The sequence below is a fragment of the Numenius arquata genome, chromosome 2, assembly GCF_964106895.1.
Source record: "Numenius arquata chromosome 2, bNumArq3.hap1.1, whole genome shotgun sequence".
Taxonomy (NCBI): Eukaryota; Metazoa; Chordata; class Aves; order Charadriiformes; family Scolopacidae; genus Numenius; species Numenius arquata.
Genome location: NC_133577.1, coordinates 22071767 through 22094626, shown reverse-complemented (window position 1 = coordinate 22094626; position 22860 = coordinate 22071767). Strand labels below are relative to the sequence as shown.

Below are 22860 nucleotides of genomic sequence, written 5' to 3'. Positions count from 1 at the left end.
AGAATTTTTAAAAGCACTGGCAGAAAGGAAAACGTGGAGGACACACAGGAAGTTTCGCTTAGGGAGGGAAAAGACAGGCTGTTGTGGTGGAGCCTCAGTGCCCCTCGCTGCCAGACTAACCAGGATCACAGCGGAGTTAATCAAATAAGGAATAATCTAAATGAGGTGCTATTGCACTCAGGAAGTTTATTCCACAATCTGACTTTCCTCGGGGTTTATCTTGGGTGTAAGAAAAGCAACGGTGAAGTCAGGAGCTCTGCAAAAAAAACCCCAAATCCTTGTCTGTTAGCTTATATATACCATGTGCCTCAAAGGGATTATCAGCAAAGGGCTCAGCCTTTGGCTGAAGTGCTGGCAATTGGGAGGGTAGGGGGATGGATGGTATTTCAAAGAACCTGGGGTAGGCATTTTATGACTAAAGCTAGACAGTGGGATCCCGTTTTCAGGAGAAACTGTCATAGGAAGGTTCTCCACCAGGGAAAAACTGTTTGTGTGCTCAAGAGCAGGAAAGTCAGCTGGAACCACCTCAGATAGCAGGTTACAAGCCAGAACCGAGGGGACTATTCCTGCTCCACTCCCCACAGCAGCCTCCCCAGCGGCTCCATTTTCCGGGGGGAGCAGAGGAGAACCCCTGAATCATACAAACACCGTCAGCTTCCAGCGCAGGCACCAGAGCGGCACAGGGCACGTCTGGGTGATGGGAGTGTTCGTGTGAAGACGGGCACGACGGCCGCCGCTCCTCAGAGCCCGCCCGGGCCGGGCCGCGCCTCAGCCCAGGGGTGAGGAGGGGAGGGGGGGGGGGAGCGGGCTGTCACGTAGGCCCGTGTCGCACCGCCGGACCAACGGCGCCGCCGCTCTCCAGTCACGCACGTGCGCCTTGTTTTGGTAACGGCCGCTGGTGGTGGGGGGGAGGGGAGGCGGGGCCGCGAGCCCGCCGCGCCTGCGCGGGGAGGCGGGGCTCCGCGCGCCCCCCTCCACCCCCCCGCCGGCGACGGAGGGCGAGGCGGCCTGTGCGCGCGTGCGCAGCGGTGGCCGTTGCTGGCGGGGGTGAGGCGGGCCGGGGTGCCGGTGGCCTGTCCGCTTCCCTGCCGGCCCGCCCGCCAGCAGTGTCCCCGGGCAGGGCTCACCGCTCCCGAAATGTCGCAGACTGCCATGTCCGAGACCTACGGTAGGAGCCGGGGGGCGGGGCGGGATGGGGGGGACCCTACTCTTCCTCCTCCCTTCCGGGGGAGCGGGCCCGGGCCCGGGCCCGGGCAGTCGCCTCCTGAGGAGCGGGGTGACAGCGGCGGGGTAGGGCTGAGGCGGTGCGGCGTGAGGAGTCCAGCTGCAGGCGGTGGGGGCTCTCCGGGCTCCGGCGGGTTTCTCTCCCCACCGGGTGGTGTGCTTGTGGTGTTTTGCCCGTTCCTGCGAGGTGTGTGCACTGCGGAGCCCCGCCCCTCCCTCTGCTGCCCGGGCTGGCGCGGCACCGCGCCTGCAAAATTGTCTTTCGTGGTGTGGAAGTATTGACTGGAAACGTAAATGAAATCTAGTCGAAGGGACTCGGACGCTACTTGTTACGGCTAAGTGAATTCAGGAGGAAAGTTGCAGTGCGTGTCCTCTGGGAGAAGCTGCACGTTTCTCTAATTGGAGATTGTGTTCTTTTGAGGGTCCAGTTAGGATTTCGGTCCTGGTGTTTTAGGTATGCAAGCATCAGAAAGAACTGATTGTGCAAGCGAGTCAGGAGGGGAAAGATCAGTGAGTATGTTCATACTTCCTGTGTTGGCATGGATGTCTAACTGCTACTGGTAGAAAAAAATCTGAAGGAGTAAGTCGTAACACAGGCACTCTGGCCGGGTGTGCCAGTGCCTTATAGGGAAGCATTAAAGAGAAGTGAGGAGTCGAAAAGGTAAGCAGAGCTAGTGTTGCTGGCTAGGTGGAGGAGATGGGAAGCAACTGAATAGTATTAATTTCCCTTCTTTATCACTTTGCTTGAAACGACTGTGTTTGCTTGAATCAATTTGGTTTTTCTCCCTTTTCCATAACATACAGTTCTGCAATATTTTGCAGTATAAAAATGCTGTCATACATGTAAACATACTCAAAGCTTGTATGATGGGTTGTTGGAGAGTAAGATCAGAATTGCATACTGTTATAAACCCTTTCACTTGTTATTTTCTGGCTTTGTCTGTTGCAACATCTTCAGTAGCTGTTCAGACTTTAGCGCTGGACTTGCATCCTCTTGCTTTTAGAGCAGATTCTTGAAAATAAGGAGTCGTTTGGGTAATTAAAGCAAAATTGGATGCAACAACTCTGCTAAGTGTGAGGGAGGCTGGCATGGCCATCAGGAGTTTTTACTAGTAAGCTAACACCTGATTCTTTCTGCTACGTAAGTCGGTTTATTTTCAATACCCTAGTCATCAGTGCTGAAGATGTTTTGTTCCACTGGTCAGTGCTTCGCTGTATGGCAGATGCACAGAACTAAGGGGCAAAATGAGGCAAGAGTGTGGGACAGCTCTTGAAGTGCAAATGTTAAGATACTAAGACCCTGTTTCTTTTATTTCATACTTTCTTGAAACATGTAAAACTTACATGTCGAAACCAGAGAGGTGTGCTTTGTAAATCTAAATTTGAGTTTGAACTAGTTCTTCATGCTCTGAACTCTTGTGATCAAGAACTAGGATCGCTTTGACTGTGCTTATAGTGGGATTGGTGGTCTTTAAGCAAATGGGTTAGTACACAACCAGAGATGACAGACTGGATTTTAGCAGTGCTTCTCTTTTGATGTTGCAATAGTAATCAAGCTAAATAGATGATTGTGTCTTAAGCGAATACATTTCAACATTTTTTGCATTGTTCCAGTGATGCAAAATAACAATTGTAAACCTACTGTAGCTGTTGATACTTTCCAGTTGTTTTGGTGCCCTGGAAAACAAGCCCTTAAAATTGAAGGTTTGTAGTTGTAGGTTGTTCCTTCTGTTTGTTTAATTCTTGGTTGGTATGTTTCTCTTTTGAGTTTCAATGTTTGTTCTGTTCATGCACAAGCTACAAAAATTCTGAGCTAGAATACTTGAGAGTGTTGAGGTTTAGAGTAGATAGAAGAATAAAAACTACGTTATAATATAAAATTTAACAATGGCCATACCATCTCTGACCATAACAGCAATCGGTATCTAATTTTGCAGTGTCCTCTCCGCGTGTGTAGCAGCCCAATTGACAGATCAAAGTAAACAGTATGATGTGATAAAATCATGGATGTTCTGTGTTGATGAACTCTCTGGGATTTAATGCGCTCACTGTCCTAACAAAGGGCACTTTGTTTCTGACCAGCTGTTACAGTGATCATCAAGGATGATAGAAGTATTAGGACAGTTCCCGCTGGGTGACTGAGATCAGTGGTCACTGTATTGCCTCAGTGCTGGAATCATGTAGCTTCTGCCCTTGTAGATGCTTATTCATGAATTGGATTTTCTTCTTACTACCTGGATTATGACCCATTCTAATTATGTAACCTCAAAAGTTTTCATCCCCATACAGATGGGCTCAGGAAAGTGGTTGGTGGTTTGTGTTTTGGGTTTTTTTTAATGTCATTTTGCTGTCTGACTTTTTTATGACTTTAATTTTGCTGTGAGGTTTCAACTTATCTTCCCTTTGAAAGGAGAGTATTTTTTTCAACATTATTCTCAATCCATGAGAAATAAAGAGCCTTTCATCTGGTCTGTCCCTTCTGCCTATCATACTTCATTATCCACCTCAGTTAATTTACATGTCTCTTCCTGGTTTGTTTTTTTTTACCTTCCTAAGCTCTTTTCTCTGTTTCAAATTCTGTCTGCTTTGAAGCTTTTCTGTTCACCCAGTTTTCCTAACTATTTGTCCCTCACTGTGATTTTTGTTTCTTTCCTCTTTTCAAACCAAGGTCTATAGCCTCTCACAGTCTTGGCACTAAATTCTTTGTTCGCAATGCGTATTTTCTCTCCTGTATTTCTGTTTCATCAGTTGTATATCTTGTGTTCTTAGCTTTCTAATCTGTTTACGCCTTTTCTATATGATCAATTTATTTCCCTTACAAAATGCCAAAACAAAACCAAAAGAGTCATTAATACAAGGAAACTCCATGAATTTTGAGAAAGAACGTTTTAGTGCCACTTGTGGGACAGGAGGATCATTCTTTAAAAGGTTTATCTTGTAACATTGGAAACAAATCTCTTATTTATAGGAAAATTATTTTAACTCGAGTTTTCTGGGATGCAGTGGCCTGTCTGTAGATAGTTGCCATGTAACAACACATGCATGCTTTCTTCTGCTTCCCAGTGCAAAATGTGTGTGGTTTTCTGTTATGGTTAATACAGACTGACATAAAAATAGCTTATCTTTAATAGATAAATGCAAAGCAACCTTTGGATTTTAAATGGTAGAAGAAGAAAGGTTGTACTACCTTTGAGTAAATGTGATATGTAAGGTTCCAGACAAATCTCTTCAGTGCCTCCTTCCCTGTGTTTTCTCCACCAGTATCTACTACTCCCAGTCTGGTCACATAAGCTTATCAATCTCTGTCATTGTCAGAGAACGTATAGTCTTTCTGTCTGTTTAAAAATATTCCTTTTTGGTCTGGACAATTTGTTTAATCTGTTTCTTCCCACCCCACTTCCCCCCACTTATCTAGTGGTCTCTGCATGTATCACCTTGGCCTTCGATTTATTTCAAATCTGATTTTATTGCTTAGAGGGCTTAGCTCTTTTGCTTGTAAGGAAGCAGATCTTCCCTCTTTCAAGCATTCATTATGCAGATTGGAATAAATCCAGGTTTATCTGTTCTACCTGTTTATCTTGTTAACTCTTATTGCTAGAGAAAGAAGTAAGCAGGGAGAATAGCTCTTCTTTTCTCTCATTTAGAGGCAGCATATGCCAGTAGGAATACTTCAGAGCACTGTTTCTTATGCAGATTTCTGCAAAATAGACAATGTCTAACTGCTAGAAGACTTTTTTTTTTCATGGCATGAATGAGAAAGTTGCCAAAGGTTCATCATTAGTGAGTGTAAGTTCTACTCTTTATCAAGGAGTTGGAAGACCAAACTGAGATGGATAGAATTTGGTTTGTTTGTTTCCCCCACCCCCTTCTGTGTTAGCAAGTGTATAAGAAACAATTTTGTTCTCATTACATTTTAAAGAGTAAACTGCAGTAGCTCAGAAGCTGTTCAGTTATTCCTTCTGCTGGAGTAAGCTTCAGTCGGAGGAGGAGGCCTGGTGTCTGGGGGTGGTTTCTACATCAACCATCTGTTTTTGCTGGTATGTGAGTCAAAGCCCACAATTGTCTCATTGTCATTTCCCCTCTCCTCCTCCCCATGTAGTTTAGCTGCTGGTGCATCTTTGGATGCCACAGTTTTACTCCTTTTCATCTATGTTAGAAAGTAAGTTTTGTACCCTGTACCCCCTACCCGGTGTGGGATCAGATGATGCATGTAGCTCACAGAAGGGAGTAAGTTGATTCTATTACATTTCCTTAAACAGCTGTGCTATGCTATCTTTCATCTCTTTATGCTTTCTTTAGTGTATGTCTTGTAACCTTTTTTCCTTTTGGCACAGAGTTCAGTTTTCATCCTAAATTCTTTCTGTATTATGGGGATATTATTTACAGGCAAAGTACTTTAACTTTTCTGGACCTTTTCAGTAGCCAGCATGGTAGCAAGCGTTTGTAACATCTGAATGATGTTGCTTTTCCATGAAGGTAACAGAATTCAAAAGAAAAACTTCTCTAGGGTGACAGCCTTGACAGCTAACTGGAATGCTGGAGCTCAGAGCTGCTCTGTCAATCGCAAACAAACAAACAAACAAAAAAAGCTGAGCTGTGAAATGAAGTTACTTAACTCCTCTGGGAAGAGTACATCAGGAACAAAAACTAGAGCAATTAAGTGGTAGTGCAGACACTAGAATATGGGTTGCATTTGGTGAAATTGCAAAGAATGAATATATAAAAATTCTTCCTGAGTAACATCACTGTGGTGTTACACAGTTGGGCTAAAAGAAGCTATCTGTCCAATCTCATTCAGCTTCTGTGTTTCTGAATTTTTAGATACATCTGTATAGTTCAAACAAAAGAGAAGCTTATTTCATGTCCTAAATCAAGCAATAAAAAAAGTTATAAAAATGTAATTTATGTGGTTCCTGTTATCACACAGAATGACATTATAAGAAAGAAGTTCCAGAATAACAGAATGAAAAATATTCTCCCTTTTCTTACCTGGTATTACCTTACTCATTAATATGCTAGGGTGTGAACTTAAAAACTTGTTAAGTATGGATATCTGTGGCTTTTGGTATTGGCAAATCCATTTTCCTTCAGTGCAGTTGATTAAATGTGCAAAGTATTCCATATTTCCTGAAATGCGTTGTCTGGTGCTTGTGGGTAAACTGTTAACTGTGGATAGGTCTTTTGCTATTTTGAACAATTTACATAAAATTGGAGTTTAAACTGATAGAAGTACAGTTACATTTGTGAATATAACTTCAAACTGTCATTTACTCTGTGAATCTATGTGTGTTTGGAAACATGACCTCCTTTGGTGCAGAAAGGTTTTGATTTTTTTATTGTAAGATTTTGATAATTCCATTCTATGGTAGAATAAACCACATTTCTCTTACTTCTGTACTGTAAACAAATGAATTGTAACCGCCATTTCAAGTTTTACCTTTAGAAAACCTGTTTGCTATTTTGCCTGAGGGAAATATATATTTTTTTGTCTACTAAGTAAGCAGGTATTGAATGGGCATTTAAGTGATTTATTTGTAGGAAAGATTCCCTTTTAAAGTTGTCTGGCACAATAGAATCTTGACAGGAATTGGGAGTCTATTATAAAGTGCTTCTAGAATATGTTATCGATTTAAAGACATGAATATAAAATCCCCAAATATCACTCTTGCTTTCAGAACAAAATATAAAGCACCTCAACTTAAAACACCTCTGGAAAAATGCATGGCTGTTCTGAAGCTATTCCAGATCAGTCCCTGATAGAGACACTGTTGTCTCAATTTCTCACTGGCCTACAGCCTGTCTGTTCAGCATGGTTTTGTGGTTTGCACAAGTGTAGCTTCATGAACCACATTTAACAACCAGTGCTTACAATCACAGAGCAAATGAGTGTAGGAATAGAGATTTGCTTTTATTCTTGTCCTGGTTTAGTTTCACAGTAGCTGCTATGCTACTGTAAATAATGAGTCTTCCATAGAAAAAAGGAAGGTAGACTTGAATTTTGTAGTTGTTTTTAAGAAAAAAATCTGACAAACCAGATACATAGGAGAATGAGTTTCAACTAGATTTTGGATTTATTTTTGGGAAAAACTGCAGAGAGCAGAAACAGATTATTTTAACTGTGGCTATGTCTCAGAACATCTCACATCTTGAGGAACTCTCTGAAAGTGGTAAAACCAGTGAGATTACACACACCCACAGTAGTTTAAATATGCAAAAAGGTACACAAGGCAGCTAACTAGTGATATTTGGTCCATAAAAAGAGAAACTTGGCTTTCTTTCAAAGATGAATTTTTTCTTAACCTAACACTTTGGGGTTATTTAAGATACCTACATTTTATACTAGCAGTGAAGATTTGATATAACGAAACATTCTCAGCTCCAGTGTGTTTTGCAGTTGAGGTGACATAAAGAGCCCTTCTTTACAGGAGATAACACAATTTTCACAACCCAAAGCAAAATCCTATTTGTAACTAATTTTTTTTTTCATCCAGAAAGCATGAGCAGCTGGGTGGGGGCGTGAAGAATGAGAGGAGTTTGGAACAGAATGTCTTGAGCATGTAAATGGTCATATTTGTAAGCAAGAAACAGCAATCTCTTTCTGAAAAGGGTAGAATACAGAATCTATACCAAGCCTATTACAACATTTGAAACAAGAAAAATCATGCAAAGCTAAAATGGAAAAAAAGCAAAAATCCTTAGGAAAACAGTGTGGCTGGAAAGCTGCCTTGGAAGAAAGAGACCTGGGGGTTCTAATTGACAAGCAGCTGAATATGAGCTGGCAGTGTGCCCAGGTGGCCAAGAAAGCCAACGGCATCCTGGCTTGTATTAGAAATAGCGTGACCAGCAGAAGTAGGGAGGTGATTGTGCCCCTGTACTCAGCACTGGTGAGGCCACACCTCGAGTATTGTGTCCAGTTTTGGGCACCTCAATCCAAGAGAGATATCGAGGTGCTGGAGCGAGTGCAGAGGAGGGCAACGAAGCTGGTGAAGGGCCTGGAAAACAAATCATATGAAGAGTGGTTGAAGGAGCTGGGACTGTTTAGTATGAGGAAGAGGAGGCTGAGGGGAGACCTCATCACTCTCTACAACTACTTGAAAGGACACTGTAGAGAGGTTGGTGCTGGTCTCTTCGCACAGGTAACTAATGACAGAGGGAATGGCTTCAAGCTCCAACAGGGTAGGTTTAGACTGAACATTAGGAAAGAGTTTTTCACAGAAAGAGTGGTCGGGCATTGGAATAGGCTGCCCAGGGAGGTGGTTGAGTCACCATCCCTGGATGTGTTTAAGAGACGTTTAGATGTGGTGTTGGGGGATATGATATAGGGGAGAACTTTGTAGTGTAGGGTAGATGGTTGGACTCGATGATCCCAAGGGTCTCTTCCAACCTGGACGATTCTGTGATTCTATTAATAAAATTTGGAGAGTGAAGACAAAGGATGGTGGATGTTCCCAGGTCTCATAGTTATGTGTTTTGCTGTTGACTTTTCAACAGTGGGAATTTTGTTACCATATGAGAAACTTGCTTGTTGCTTTTACCATTGCTAGGGGATGTTTATGATGTACCATAACAAGTAACAATTCCTGCATGAAATGAAATGAGCAGGTGGATTTCTGTGCATGTTAAATTCAATTTGTAAAACTAAAGACTCAAACAAGGTTCTGATAGAGTAATGTATCAGTGCTTTGACTTGCTTAGTGTAGTCTAATTTATTTTCTATTTTGCTATCCCATGGGCCAATATCTGTGTAACCCATTTGACAGCTCTGAACACTGTTAATGAAATTAATGTTACTTTTAAATTTTTGTTGATAGTGCAAACATAATCCTTTTCATTGCATGACGTTTCCTGATGTCTTCTGGAGCCCTGCTATGTTTGTAAGATAAATTATGCAATAAAGTTGTAAAGATGACTGTAAAAATAAAAAAGTTGCTGCCAGTAGAAAAATAAATGGTGAATCTTGCATGAACTGTTAAAGGTTGCCTTGATGGTTATATAGTGGGGGAAGCAATTGTAAACTTTCTAATCAGTTTGTCAGTGTATATGTTTGACAGTGGTAAGACAAGGAAGTTTCTTCGGTCTTTAGACAAAATGAAAGCAGATCTGGGGAGGCAGTATTAAAGCATTATATGTAACTGTTAATACAAATGGAGCATAAATCTTGAATACATGTATTACTAATAAATACTGATATAAATAGCTTATAAATAGGTAAAGTGCCAGAAATACCTGTATCTTAATTTACCATGTGGAGCAAATGTGAAAGCAGGCATTTCAGGATAAAAATTACTCTTTGTCTGTAAGTTTTATAGAAAAATATTGTAGTTGTTCCAGCTTTAAAAGTATTAAAACAAAGTATGAATATTAATCAGTTAATATAGAGAAGTTCAAATTAATGTGAATGAAATAAAAAATACAAATTTTTTTTAAGTACAAAAGCATACAGATTTTAAGAAATGACGTTATTATATAGGGCATTTGTACTGGCCATGGTTAATAGCTTACATACCCTTCTGACAGGTTGTTGGAATACAAACCGACCATATACCTGTAATTCAGCCTATTTTAACTGAATTCAAATTCAGCCATCTCCATCTCTTCTCCTCATTCTTGTATCTCCATAAACAAATAGCATTTTAGCTCTTACTTTGTAACATCACAATTGAATGCTGTGGGTAATTCTTCAGATTTATTGTTATTTTGCTAATTTTGTCATCTATTCCCTGCTCTTTGAAATAGCAGTTACTAGAGAATAGCTGGTCTTGTGATAAAAATGTGAGTGCATACTAAAATTTAGCAAATATTTTTTTGTCTTTCAATCTTCAGATTTCCTGTTTAAGTTCTTGGTCATAGGAAATGCTGGAACTGGAAAGTCCTGTTTACTACACCAATTTATTGAAAAGAAATGTAAGTATATGTGAGCACAGTAAGAGTTCTCCATTGCTTTACACCACAGTTGAAGGCTCTGCCTACATGAGTATCTATTCTTTGTATTGAAGTTCCTGTAATTCTCTTATTTGTATAGATGAGGATTTTGACTGAGAACTATGTTCAGAATAATGCTGTAAATCTGTATTGATCACTCTAATCAAAAGCCTGATATTGAGCTGTATTTTCTATTACTCTCAAGTAAATATAATAGGATGGGGATGAAAATACAGACTTTTTGTGAGAATTATATCTTGCAGCTATAAGCTTCACTAGATGTATAGTAGAGGCTTGGGTATTTAGAAAAAAATACTAAGCAGATGAAAGAAATGTTGAATTGCTTAAGTACATTTAGAAAGCTTGTAGTCTCTTTCTAAATAGACACTCCGTGTTCTTTGTTAAGGACTGTGTTCTATGATAAGTACTGGTAGAGACTCCATTGTAAATATTGTTTAGAGATGAATGGATGATAGAAAATTTCCTGTTGGGTAGTGCATTTAGCGTTATGATTAAACAAAAATAATACACATTTAGAAACCTTTATAAATCTAAGGTGACTCTTATCTTTCTCAACCAAATGATAGTAATTCACCTTATCTCTTGAAGAATAGCTCTAGGATAATAATGTGTAATCACTAAGGAACATGGCATAATTCTGTGATTGAACTTGAACCATGACCTTGCTTCTAGTAAGGGCAGTTATATATTGCTGAGAATCTGCGATATCAACAGTCCACATAAAGCAAGTATCTTAAATTTGTGTTTTAAAGAAGTAGTAGCTCTTGCTTATTCATGAGCAAGACTGTTGTCTTTTTATGTTCTGCTTTTCCATGAATATTAATTTTAAATTGCATCAAAGTATTAGAGAAAACAGTTGGAAAAAAAAGTGTACAAAAGTTTTCTTGCCCTTTATTAACATGAACTGGGAATGTTTTGATTAAGTCAGGCCTTCCTAGTAGTAATTTTGAATAGAATAAGCTGTTCAAGAGTTGTAAGAATGTTTATTTCTGCATGGTGTCAGTATACTTATGAGTGGCACTGAGTTTGGTGGTTCAGGAAATAGTTTGTAATTTGAACAATGAGGACTTTTGATTATACCTAAATTAGATTATGTAAAAACTAATTATTTGCTCTATTCTCCAAATAAGTGTGTGTTTATTTCTTTTTTTGTAGTCAAAGATGACTCAAATCATACTATAGGAGTGGAATTTGGTTCAAAGATCATAAATGTTGGTGGTAAATATGTAAAATTGCAGATATGGGATACAGCAGGACAAGAGAGATTCAGGTACCATTTTCAATCATTTTATTAAGTGTTTGTTATTAAATTGTTGCTGTGGGTGTTGGGTATTATTTATCCCTGCTTATAAGTAGGCATAGTTTCTTGACGAGTGGATTGTTTGCCTGCTTTCATGTTATTAACTAGGCCAGATCTTCCAACTTGAACATAGTGACATAGATCCATTGATTTCAGTAAAGCAATGCTGCCTTGCAGGATCTGAGGTTCTGCCCTTTCATTGGGTATTTTCTGTGATAGATAAGGTATACGAGTAGAAAATGTGGCTAAAAGCTTGTTCACCAGCCAAACTCAGAATAGTTTTTTTAACTAACTGTGTGTGCTTAACTCTGTGTTTAGAAGACCTTCTATCGGTTGTAATAAGTAAATGCCAGGAAGCTGTAAGCTGTTCAAAATCTGCATGAGAATAAATTCATAATAGAATATTATTTTACTAAAGGGGAAAAAAATCACTTGTCAATTTCACTTGGCTAAATACACTTCTGGAAAGAGTGAGATGTCTTAAGTTTGTTAAAGAAAAAGCATTGTATTTGCCAGCTTAGAACCCCCGGTGTACTTTTAATGCTGTATGTTAGCTGTGTTATACATCTGAGGCATAGATCAAGCTCAGTAAAGATCTAATGTATTCCTGAGTACATTCACCATCAAATAGAACACTTTTTTTTTTATATTTTGGAGGGGGAGAGGATGAGGGGGAGGTTTCTTTGGTTTGGGGGGTGGGGGCAGTGATTGACAAAGGTAAATATGGTGGTAGAAGTGTGAGTAATAGGCAGCAATCCAGATAAATGTCCGCTATTAGACAAGTTCTTTGGGTACATCTGTGACTAGGTAGAGCTGGGCAGTGCCGTGTAGTCTCCATTAATGAGATCTTTTCAGTGTGTTAGCTAGGTATCCTGGCATTCTGAGGAGTTTGGAGGCTCTGAACTTTGAGGCTTGTGCAAATTCTGCCCTTTCAAGTTCAAAGAGTTCACAGACTTGCAGGTCCTTTTTTCCTGTTGCTTTTTTATAATCTAAATGATTCTTTTCTTTTTAAGGCTGATCACACCACTGTGTACTTAGCAGGTTTTTTAATTCCATTCTTCCTTTACCTTCTGAAGGATGCTTTGCTTTGCTTGTCTCCTCTTCAATTTAAGGAGTCTTTAATTGTTCAATTACAGCTACTTTGCTCATTCTGTCCTCACTGCTGAGAGTTCAAACATAAGTTATTTATGCTGTTTTTAAGCCACAGATACCACCATCAGCTCCCGGTTCTGCATCAGGCTGTATAGTATGATGGTATGCGTAACTTCAGCAGCACACAGGGCATAAGGGACTTTGAGAATGCTTGTACAGCTACATTTAGTGAAAGTGCTTTGTCAAAAGTCTAGTTGTAAATAGTCTGCTGCTGCACAGCTGATAATGTTGTCTAAAAAACACATTTTAAATATGTAAATGCCAATTCTATTTCATAATATAGATTGCATTATATTAAGCCAGATTTGAAACACTGAAGATATTACAGAAATGTACATCTGTGGTTCTATTTCAGGTCTGTAACAAGGAGTTACTATAGAGGAGCTGCAGGTGCTTTGCTTGTCTATGATATAACCAGGTAAGAAGGCTAGCAACTCTCTTGCTTATAGACTACCGGATACAATTAATGCATAATGATTCCTTCCCAAGCACATAGCCCTCTAACAGAGAATGGGCAGGAAGAAAAGAAAATAAGTATAAAAAGTACTTCTGTTTTAGTGCGTATTTAAGTTTTGGAACTGGCTTACATGAGCTATTGTGAATGTCATAAATATAAAGTCTCAACGGGTTAGAAAAAAACATGGGAATTGGTCCCCACTGGCTGTTCTAATCATGGTGGACTGCGTGCCACCACTGGCTCAGGAAGCCTTGCAACAGAAACTAATAGCAGACTTCAGCAACTTTTAACCAAGGTGGTACATCCCTAATTGTGGAAACTGCTTATTAGTATGCTGGCATTACAGGTGATCCTCTGGATAAGCTAGCTCTACCTATACATTCCTTAACTGTAGCCCAAAATTCTGTTCATCTCTGCATCTTTCAATATTTTGATATTGGAGGCAGCCAATAGAATACTTTACCATTACACATTTCCACATCTTTTCTGGCCACGGTTGCCTGATACTTGTCAGATAAGTTTTGTGTTGGTTAACGATGATTTGCTAGATGTGTTACTTTTTGTCCTGTGAGCAGGCTGTTCTCTGAGCAGTCTTTGAAATATGTGTTTTGTGCTTAAGGACAGCTGGACTCTTCTGTCAGTCTTACTGCTTGAGGGTCTTATCTCTAGCCACCACTACAATGACTAATGGTGTGTGCGGGGCAACTACCTGTGATATTATTGGTTTTGACTCAAATATGAAAGTTCAGACACACAGTTCTACACAAGTGTAGTAAATTCTTACAATCTCACCTGAAACTTAAGTATCAGTTGAATTTCACATTAAACAGTAACTCATTGTTATCCCAAAATTTCACGCACAAAAAGCTGAAACTAGATTAGTGCTTAAAATTTTAGCTTTTCGTGTTAACAGGGCATTTTATAATTTTATAATTGTATGTATTTATTTATATATTGTGGTTGATTTAATTTTGCTTTTTAAAAACCTTTTAAGCTTTTAAATAGCTTCATGAAGGAACTTGATACTCTTCCCAGTTCATAGCTGGCATATTGAGATATGTAGGTGACTTGCCTGACTAGCAGCAATTTGTTGTTTGCCAGAAATACAGATTTTCCTTCTGAGTTTTAGTTCAGTGATCTGTTCATGAGAAATGAGTTTGTTCTAATAAAGGATGTCGTTTTCTACATAGCCGAGAAACCTACAATGCACTTACTAATTGGTTGACGGATGCAAGAATGTTAGCAAGTCAAAATATTGTGATAATACTGTGTGGAAACAAAAAGGATCTTGATGCAGATCGTGAAGTTACTTTTTTAGAAGCATCCCGGTTTGCACAAGAAAATGGTAAGTGGTAATACATCTTCAGGTAGCATTCAAAGATGCTTAGTAATTAAAGTTATTTCTTGTGCAGGTAGGTAGTACTTTGCCCACTGTACCTTGTCAAATATCTACAGAAAAGAGAGTTCTGTCAGTACGTGAGGCATAGAGAGAGGACAGTGCCTGCAGTGAGAACTACATGTACTATTTAAGTCTCATTACCAGTGATTCTTCCAGTTGCAGCTGCTACTTAAAGAATACCTTCTGTGTAGAGATACAGTCCTTAGGGAATGTAATGCAACTTCAGGTATTGCCTTGCCTCCAAAGGGCTGAGGAGAAAATGAAGAGCATGATTTCCTAGTTTTCAGCATCTTACAGATTCTATAGATCACAGACAAGGTTGGATGGGGTACGCTGCAGTTGGAAGCCATAAGTTTTACTCATGGGAAACTGAATTCAGGACATGGCATGGATCCAGAGGTCTATTACCTTGTCTGTAGTATTCAGAATTTCCTGTCTGAGGACATGTTTCTGTGGCAGCTAAAGCCAGTCTGAGCTTCTGTGCTGCAGTCCTGCCATCTGTAAAAACTGGGTTTGCTTTTATGAATCAATTATAAATATCTTTTTCTACCAACTGTGGCTGCTGTCTGTCCTGTTGTGTGTAACTTGCTATTAATGGGAAATTATATGAAGTTTTTTAGTTTCATGCTCTATTTTGCGTGCACACTCCAGGTTATTATATTTAGATTCCAACTTTCTAGGGTTAGTGTATAAAATCAGAGGAAGTTTTTTGTGGTTTTGCCATCAAAAGCTAATTTTTCCAGGGCATACTACTTGACAATAGTTCTTCTTAAGAAAATTTTTATTGTTCCTAGCTTTCGTGCTTTGAATTACTATATCAGATATTCCAGACTTGTTTTGAGAATGTTTTTCTGGTGTCAAATGCAGAGCTGATGTTCCTGGAAACAAGTGCACTAACGGGGGAAAATGTTGAAGAGGCCTTTGTACAGTGTGCAAGAAAAATACTCAATAAAATTGAATCAGGTAAATTGAGATTTATATTATTTTAATTTTCATTTTTCCTGAAAACTAAATGTGCACATGGAAATATTGCCTTTCAAAGTTATCTAATAGAATTAACCTAAAGAACCAAAATTTCATTGTGGTAAAATAACCCATTTGGTTTATAACTGCTGTTTTAAAAGGAATGGACTTCTAAGTCAGATTTGTATATCTAAAAGAACAGGGTGGTGTGAATTATGGGTGTTTTTACAAAGTGTTTACCTTAACAGTCAGCTCTGAGTGTAAACTCTACATTCTGTGGGTTGCTATGTCATAGAATCATAGAATGGTTTGGGTTGGAAGGAACTTTAACAATCATCGAGTTCCAACCCCCCTGCCATGGGCAGGGACACCTCCCACTAGAGCAGGTTGCTGAAAGCCCCATCCAGCCTGTCCTTGAACATCTCCAGGGATGGGGCATCCACAACTTCTCTGGGCAACCTGTTCCAGTGTCTCGCCACCCTCATAGCAAAGAATTTTTTCCTAATATCTAACCTAAATCTATCCTCTTTCAGGTTAAAACTGTCACCCCTATCACTCCACTCCCTGATAAAGAGTCTGTCCCCATCTCTCCTGTAGCCCCTGTTAGGTACTGGAAGGCTGCTATAAGGTCTCCTCAGAGCCTTCTCCAGGCTGAACAACCCCAATTCTCTCAGCCTGCCATATCCCTGCAAGCATCAAGCCTGACATTAGACGGTTTTAGCAATGCAGAATAAAACCCTAGCATCAGGAAAGACATAACTTTTAATTCTGCTTCTCATATGTAGCAGGAAATACAGTCAAGAGAATTTGAACAATAATACTAAAAAATTCAGGGAGGTTTCCTAGCAACTGTGTTTCTCTGAAGCGACCTTCCTGCCTCTCAGTTGAAACTATTTTTACTTTTGCAAATCTAGAAACATACCAGAAGCTTCTCAGCGCAAGTGGGCAGGTTTCTATCAGAGATGGGCTCCTAAGTGTTAGGTGTCATTACAGCTAATTTGCATTCCAGTTTTCCTCTTTTCTTTTCTACTTGTATCTTCAAAGTTTTAAATATTGCCCATATTGAAAAGTCTCAGACTCTAATTACACATTTTGAATGCCAAACACAAATTTTTAGATGAAAATAATACAGTATTTTCATAGATTTTTTGTGATTACTGCATCAAATCAATGCCAAACAGCAGCTTTCATTTTAAACAAAACAAAAAGCAAACAAACAAACAGAGAAACCCACACATGCATTGAATCGCAGAAAAATTGAGACTGGAAAGAACTTATGATGTCTCTAGAACAGCCTCCTGTTTAAAGCACATTCAGGTTCAAAGTGAGAGCACAAGCTTGGGGCTTGTTGAGGCACATTTTGAGATGTTCCAGGAACGGAGATTCCAGAGTGCCTCTGGGCAGCGTGTCCCAGTGCTAACCAATTGCTGCTATCTCCCTAGCCAGTCCTCAGCCTGTACCATTGCTGGGGTTGTTCCATCACAGGTGCAGAGCTCTGCATGAGCAGTTGCTGAATTTCATGAGATTCCTGTTGGCCTGTTCCTTTAGTTCAGCCAAGGTCTTTTCTGAATGACAGCCTCGAGCAATCAACATGGTGTCATCTGCTAACTTACAGAGGGCTCACATGTGCAATGAACCTAAGTGACCTGAATTATTCAGAGGGATTGTTTTGTTTTGTTGTGGTTTTTGGTTTTTTGTTTGTTTTTTTTTTTTTACTAAATGCTTTTAATCTTGGCCAGTCCACTGTGCAGCCCTAAGAACATTTCTGAAGGCACAGGGTATGGAGTAGGCAGAAATGGATACCAGAAGTAGGGAAGGTTGAGATAATTTCCTCTGGGGTCAGTGCTTTATGGAATCCCACTGTCAGATTGATCCATTTTTGTTTGGCTTGGTATCTACACTACTACTTTCTTTGCATATTAGTCCCTGAAAGCAGGTGTGGTTTAAGTGTTCGCAGAAAACATTTTGGACATTTTCTATGTTAGAAGTAGTTAGTGCAAATACATTTCTTGTTGCAGCCTAACTCGGAGACAGACTTCTTTGTTACTATGATTAAGGGCACATGGTTGAAATTACAGGAGAAAATGGTAAAGCTTTGGAATTGCCTAAAAGTAAACAGAATTGCAATAGATCTCTCCATAACATTATGCAATTTTTATCTGTTGTTGTCAGTTAAATTGGAATATATTATTTGCAAGTGATCCATCTTCTTGTGACCATTTTGTTTCTCATCAGGAGAATTGGATCCAGAAAGAATGGGCTCAGGTATTCAGTATGGAGATGCTGCCTTGAGACAGCTGAGATCACCACGTAGAGCACAAGCACAAAGTGCTCAAGAATGTGGATGTTAAAGAAACAAAACACAAATTCCCAAATACTCACTTTAGATACAGAAGGTAAGGTTACAAAAATGTCAGGGTGTTGAGTGTGTTACCATATTTCATAAATGTGTATTGAGTGCTTGGCTTTTTCAGTTAGCCTGTAAAGTAACATAGAATATAGTGAAATAATGCACAGTAGAATGGATTAATTTTTTTACACTTTGATTTTTTCTTCTACCATCTGCCCACTAAAGCAAGACTGGTGCTCTTATTGAAGTATTTATAGATATTTGCTTACTCTGAGTAATGCTGTGGAAAACATCTTAAAATTCTGTATTCCTGAAATGCGTTATAGCCCTAATAGTTACCTAATGCACTGTAGAGAAGATTGATAATTTCTTCTGTGTCATGGACAAATATTACTGGAAATGAGAATTCACAAAATGTATGGTGTGGTATCTTGTCTTTTCTGAAAATACAAAGTTTAAAGACTGGGACTTGAAAATTAAAGATAATACTGAATTTCAAACTTCCACTGGCATTTTTTCGACCTAAAACCGTGCCAGAGTGGTTCTCCCTCACTTTGTTCTCACTCAATGAGGGTAATTAAGGAATTGCTGCATAGTTAATTATTCTTATATAATTAATCCTTCTTCTTCTTAGCGATATCAAATTAAACAAGTATTGCAGGCATAGTTACTGCATCATTTTTATTGTATTAATTTTTTATCAGTTTGAGCAGTGCACACCAGCAGAAGCTTTACAGAACCTTAAATAAAGCATTCACATATTTTGTTCTGTATTCTGGGAGCTTAGCTCCCAAGTAAAGCTCAGAATTTTAAATAATGGATAGGAATCCTTGAACTGCTTTTGTCCCTTATTTTCCTTCTATAAAATACGATCCTTCAAGTAAGAGACTGCTGGAAAAGGGCATTAATTTAGTTCAGCGTTGGTATGACTACAGGAGTGAATATTGATCTTTTTTCAGGAGTTGAATTTTCAGATTGATCAGATGTAGATAATTGATGCAGTTCTTGTGTATTTTTACAGCTGTCCTTGCAAATGGCGTTTGAAGAAACCGACAAAGCTTGAAGGCTATGCAGTTTTTAAAAACATCTTTCCACTATCTATAAACAGAGGAGACCACTGCTGACAGAAAGGTGTACCCTGTGGTGCGGGGCAGGAATGTTCACATGACACAAGTCTGCAAAGCAAACTTGATAATTTGGTGGACAATATTAAGACTCATAGCTGTATGTAAACATTTTCCATTACCTATTTTTGTTCTTTCACCTCTGGTTTAAAGCATTGCTATATACTGTAAATAATGTAATAGTAAATTTACAAAGCATGGTATACTTATGTATGCTGATAGAATGTTGCACTACGAGCAGTTTAATATTTTATTTTTTTATCATATAAACAAATTGAACTGAGGTAGGCTTTGTCATGTTTGTTTGTTGCACAATAGTTTATATTTATGACCTGAATTATAAAACCACTGGCGCTGTCAGCAAGGGGTTGTTGTTTTATTTTTTCCTACTTAGTTTGCTGCATTCTAACGAGCTGTTGACATGATTCTCAACATATGGTTAGGACCCATATTTAGGTTTGCTAATATGTTAAGTTCAAAATGTAATTTTTATTGACGTTCACATATTCTGTTCTATTGCAGTTCTTAAGTAATTTCTGAAGCTCTTTTATCATATTTCAAAAGTTTAGAAAAAAATACTTTTCGGTCTCTTCAAATGGCTGTTGACCGAGTTGGATTTTGGAATTTTCTGTTTTCTTGGTCCTAATGTTTTGTGTAGCACTGGCATCATGAAGGTGGGATGTATACGTGAACTGAACTGTGCATCTTCTGTGTGTGTTGTAATTCTAGGGCAGGGGCTTACGGAGAATTATCACAGGAAGAGCTCTCCTAACCTCTTATCACAGAGCAGTCAGCTACAGAAGTATGGTATCTGTTAAAGCATACCCCAAATGAGGAGTTCTGAAGTATCCTGAATGTATGAAACTTAAAATACTATTTTATTTTTCTTAGACATTCATAAATTACAATTAAGAACTTGAATTTAAAAATTAGACTTTAAAATTAGGAGTTTACAGTCTGTCTTGCTGGAACTCTACGTTTTGAATTTCATGTGAGTGCACTGTCCCCGTTGCCCTCAGGAGACTCGTGTGATGGAAGGAAAACCAAGCGTACTACTTAGGTAGTTTTTCTTCCTGTGAAATTCATCAAGGAGAATTTCAGCCTTGGTGCTGATTTTTTTCTTTTTTTTTTTTTTTTTCCTGTGTTAAAACACACAACTCGGGCTTTCTTTCCTGCCTTCTTTTTATTGTGGGGAGGAGGCATGGGGCAAGAGATAAGGAAGCCCATCCTCATTCCTTAGCTGGAGACAGAAGAGGAAGAAATTTGCAGAGGGTCCAAGAGGGAGGACTGAACCACAAGTATTGCATATCGCTTTTACAGTGCCATGACAACTGATCGGGTAAGAGGCCTGTGGCTTTTGTTTTGCCAGATAAGGAGCTGCAGAATTAAGCTAGTGTTTCTGGGGGTGGCTGACCGGAGGAGGGGCAATTTCACTTCCACTGATGAAAATCACTTATCATATTTTTACTTAGCTACTTGTAAAACTAGAAATGGGATGTCTCCTTAGAAGGGCAAATTAACACAAAATAATTTGATCAGAACCTAGTATTGAAATTCCAAGGTCAAACATGTTTTATTATTGTCTAGATATGAATCTTTTGTATTGGAGGGTCGCTTGTCAAATGCATGTTTGAAAACTAAATCAGAAAACTGAACCGATGCTGTAATTTAGAGGGCAAAGCACAAGAGCAAAGCGGGAATGCTAACAGAGGCGTACCATTTTTTGTAGAATTAGAATCGTGTTTAAAACTATTCCCTTCATTCTGACATTTTTGGTTCAAATGGATACTTATCTGAAAATTGTATACCTTATGTGATTAAAAGGAATTAAGTTTGCTTTGTACTTAAAAAGCCTAGGTTTTGTTTTAAAAAGGCTGTTGGTTCCAAAGACTGATGTTATAGCTCTGTCCTATGTATCGTGTTATATTTAGGATTGGATTTGTTACATAACTGATAAGAATTATTCCCAAGGAATATTCTCTTCCCGGTAAGAACGTAAAGTATTTTTGAAGCAGCTTAACTGTGCATTTACCAGAACATCAAAGAACTCCGAAGAAACTTACCTGTCTTAATCTTCACTCAACTTACTTTGCCTTCCACTACTCAGAACTGGAAGTAATTACTAAAAGCAAGTCCTGGGAAGCAGATGGTGGATGTAGTTGTCTCTAGCAGTCCAAGTGGCATAGTATTAACTGAGATGTGTTGTGTTTCAGCCAGGGTTGGGGAGGGGACTGTGTTGGTTCTAAAACCCCAAACCAGTTCTGGAATGTTGGGAAAAGATGATATTTTTGGAAGTCTGTTCCCTGCCCTTACCACAATCTAATCAGGTTTCTTGGTACACTCACAACAGCGAAAGCTGAGCACTTATTTTGTAGCTGGGACATAGCACAAGTAAAGCTAAAGGTCTCTCTTGTCACTGGTACAATGGTTGAAGGGGACTTGGCTGCTGATCAAAACTTCTTTCCATTATGACAGTAGCAGCTGAAAGGAGCAGGGGACTGTTACTCAATTCCATTGCTTTTAAAGAGAAATTTTAGGGGCTTGGCAGGGATTTTCTTATACTTCTTCCTGTCCTTTTCCCTTTACATAGAAGACTGGCCTCTTTTGTATACTCAGTTCTTATGATCATTTTGGTCAAGAAGCAGTAAGCACAGTTTTATTCTTCCTGTAACCAACTGTCTTAAGCTGTCCCCTTCCTACCTGGAAGGACATAGTAGTGTCATTATAATGAGTTTTAACATTTTTAAATCATTTTTTTAATGTATACTCTTACTGTATACACATTAACCAGATCAATGTGCACGTTTTGTAGTATTGTAACCTTTTATGCGTATCTACTGACACTTTAAAAAGAAACTTTCTAAAAGTGCAGCTGCTGAGGGAAATACTGTTGGAAGCAATAGCTCTCACCAGTGCAAGCTATATTGTTTACTGTGTCTCCTCTGAGGGTTTTTTTATTTCTAAAAATAAACATTATGCCAATATCAGCCCTAGAGTAGATTTTAAGCTTTAGCTTAAAACAGCAACCCAAACCTAGCTCACCTAAACAGTAAGTGATAAATAGGTTAAGTTATGTATGTTTTTAGTGTAAAATTCATACTTTACCAAAGTGAGATGGCTTGGAGTTTTACATGAAATAATACTGGGTACCTGTATCCTAGAATTTATCGGATGTGGAGCTTTAGCTGTTGAGATCTTTAAAAAAAGATTTAAATGTCTTATTAAAGCCTATGTCTTGCCTTTTAATCAGTCTGTTGGCCTACACTATTTCATTTAATGCTTGTATCTAGCACCAAATAAAGAATCTTTCTTGATTTTCTAGGTGTCTCATAGCAAATTCTATTTACTTGTACAGGTTTTGCCTGGTAAGTGAAGTCTGTAACATGACAAAATACTGGCTGTGCAATGAATTTAGTAGCAGTATGGGGCTAGGGAGCTGGAGTGCTTCAGTGTATTTCCCAGGAGCATAGACCTCCTTGGGCTCTCTGGAAGCAGCTTTGCCCATGACATGAGAGGGCCCCAGCCCTGCAACACTGATGCTGCCACCCCCTGTTAGAGAGGAACAACACACCACTTCCCTTCTGTGTGTCCTTGAGAGGTTATGGCTGCAAAGGTACACTTACTTTCCTTGTGTCTGTCCCAGATGGATCTGTCTAGATGTCTTGGAGAGCATGGCTTCAGAAGTTTAGCTTCTTTTAAGCATTAAACAAGGGGGGGGGGAAAATCAAGTAGGAAATACAGAATGTATTTGCACTTAACAGCTTCTCCAGGTTATTAGGCAGCTCACAGTTGACTCATCTTTTGTCCATTCATTATATTCAACTGGGTTATCCTATGGCTTAGAAGTCAACAGCTCCCATAAGTGCTTAAAAAATGAAAGCTATAAAAAAGCCCAATTACTCTGTGCAACTCATTTGCATTATATTCTATATGCTAGAATAATTAAAC

General features: G+C 39.1%; 1 protein-coding gene across 1 annotated transcript; it reads left to right on the top strand.

Annotated features, from left to right (window-relative positions):
* The first annotated feature begins 1018 nt into the window (after window positions 1-1018).
* RAB4A (RAB4A, member RAS oncogene family) lies at window positions 1019-22231 on the top strand. Its single transcript, XM_074167904.1, has 8 exons — window positions 1019-1168; window positions 10048-10128; window positions 11323-11437; window positions 12975-13037; window positions 14267-14421; window positions 15343-15438; window positions 17674-17834; window positions 18810-22231. The coding sequence occupies exons 1-7, from the start codon at window positions 1138-1140 to the stop codon at window positions 17787-17789; spliced, it is 657 nt and encodes a 218-aa protein (XP_074024005.1). The 5' UTR covers window positions 1019-1137; the 3' UTR covers window positions 17790-17834; window positions 18810-22231.
* Window positions 22232-22860: the final 629 nt, after the last annotated feature.

Bases quoted from the DNA above. Each gene is read 5' to 3' on its own strand.
- RAB4A (XM_074167904.1), top strand. From the start codon at position 1,138: ATGTCGCAGACTGCCATGTCCGAGACCTACG. The intron at 1,169-10,047 runs GTAGGAGCCGGG...TTCAATCTTCAG, and splicing joins TGCCATGTCCGAGACCTACG to ATTTCCTGTTTAAGTTCTTG. The intron at 10,129-11,322 runs GTAAGTATATGT...CTTTTTTTGTAG, and splicing joins CCAATTTATTGAAAAGAAAT to TCAAAGATGACTCAAATCAT.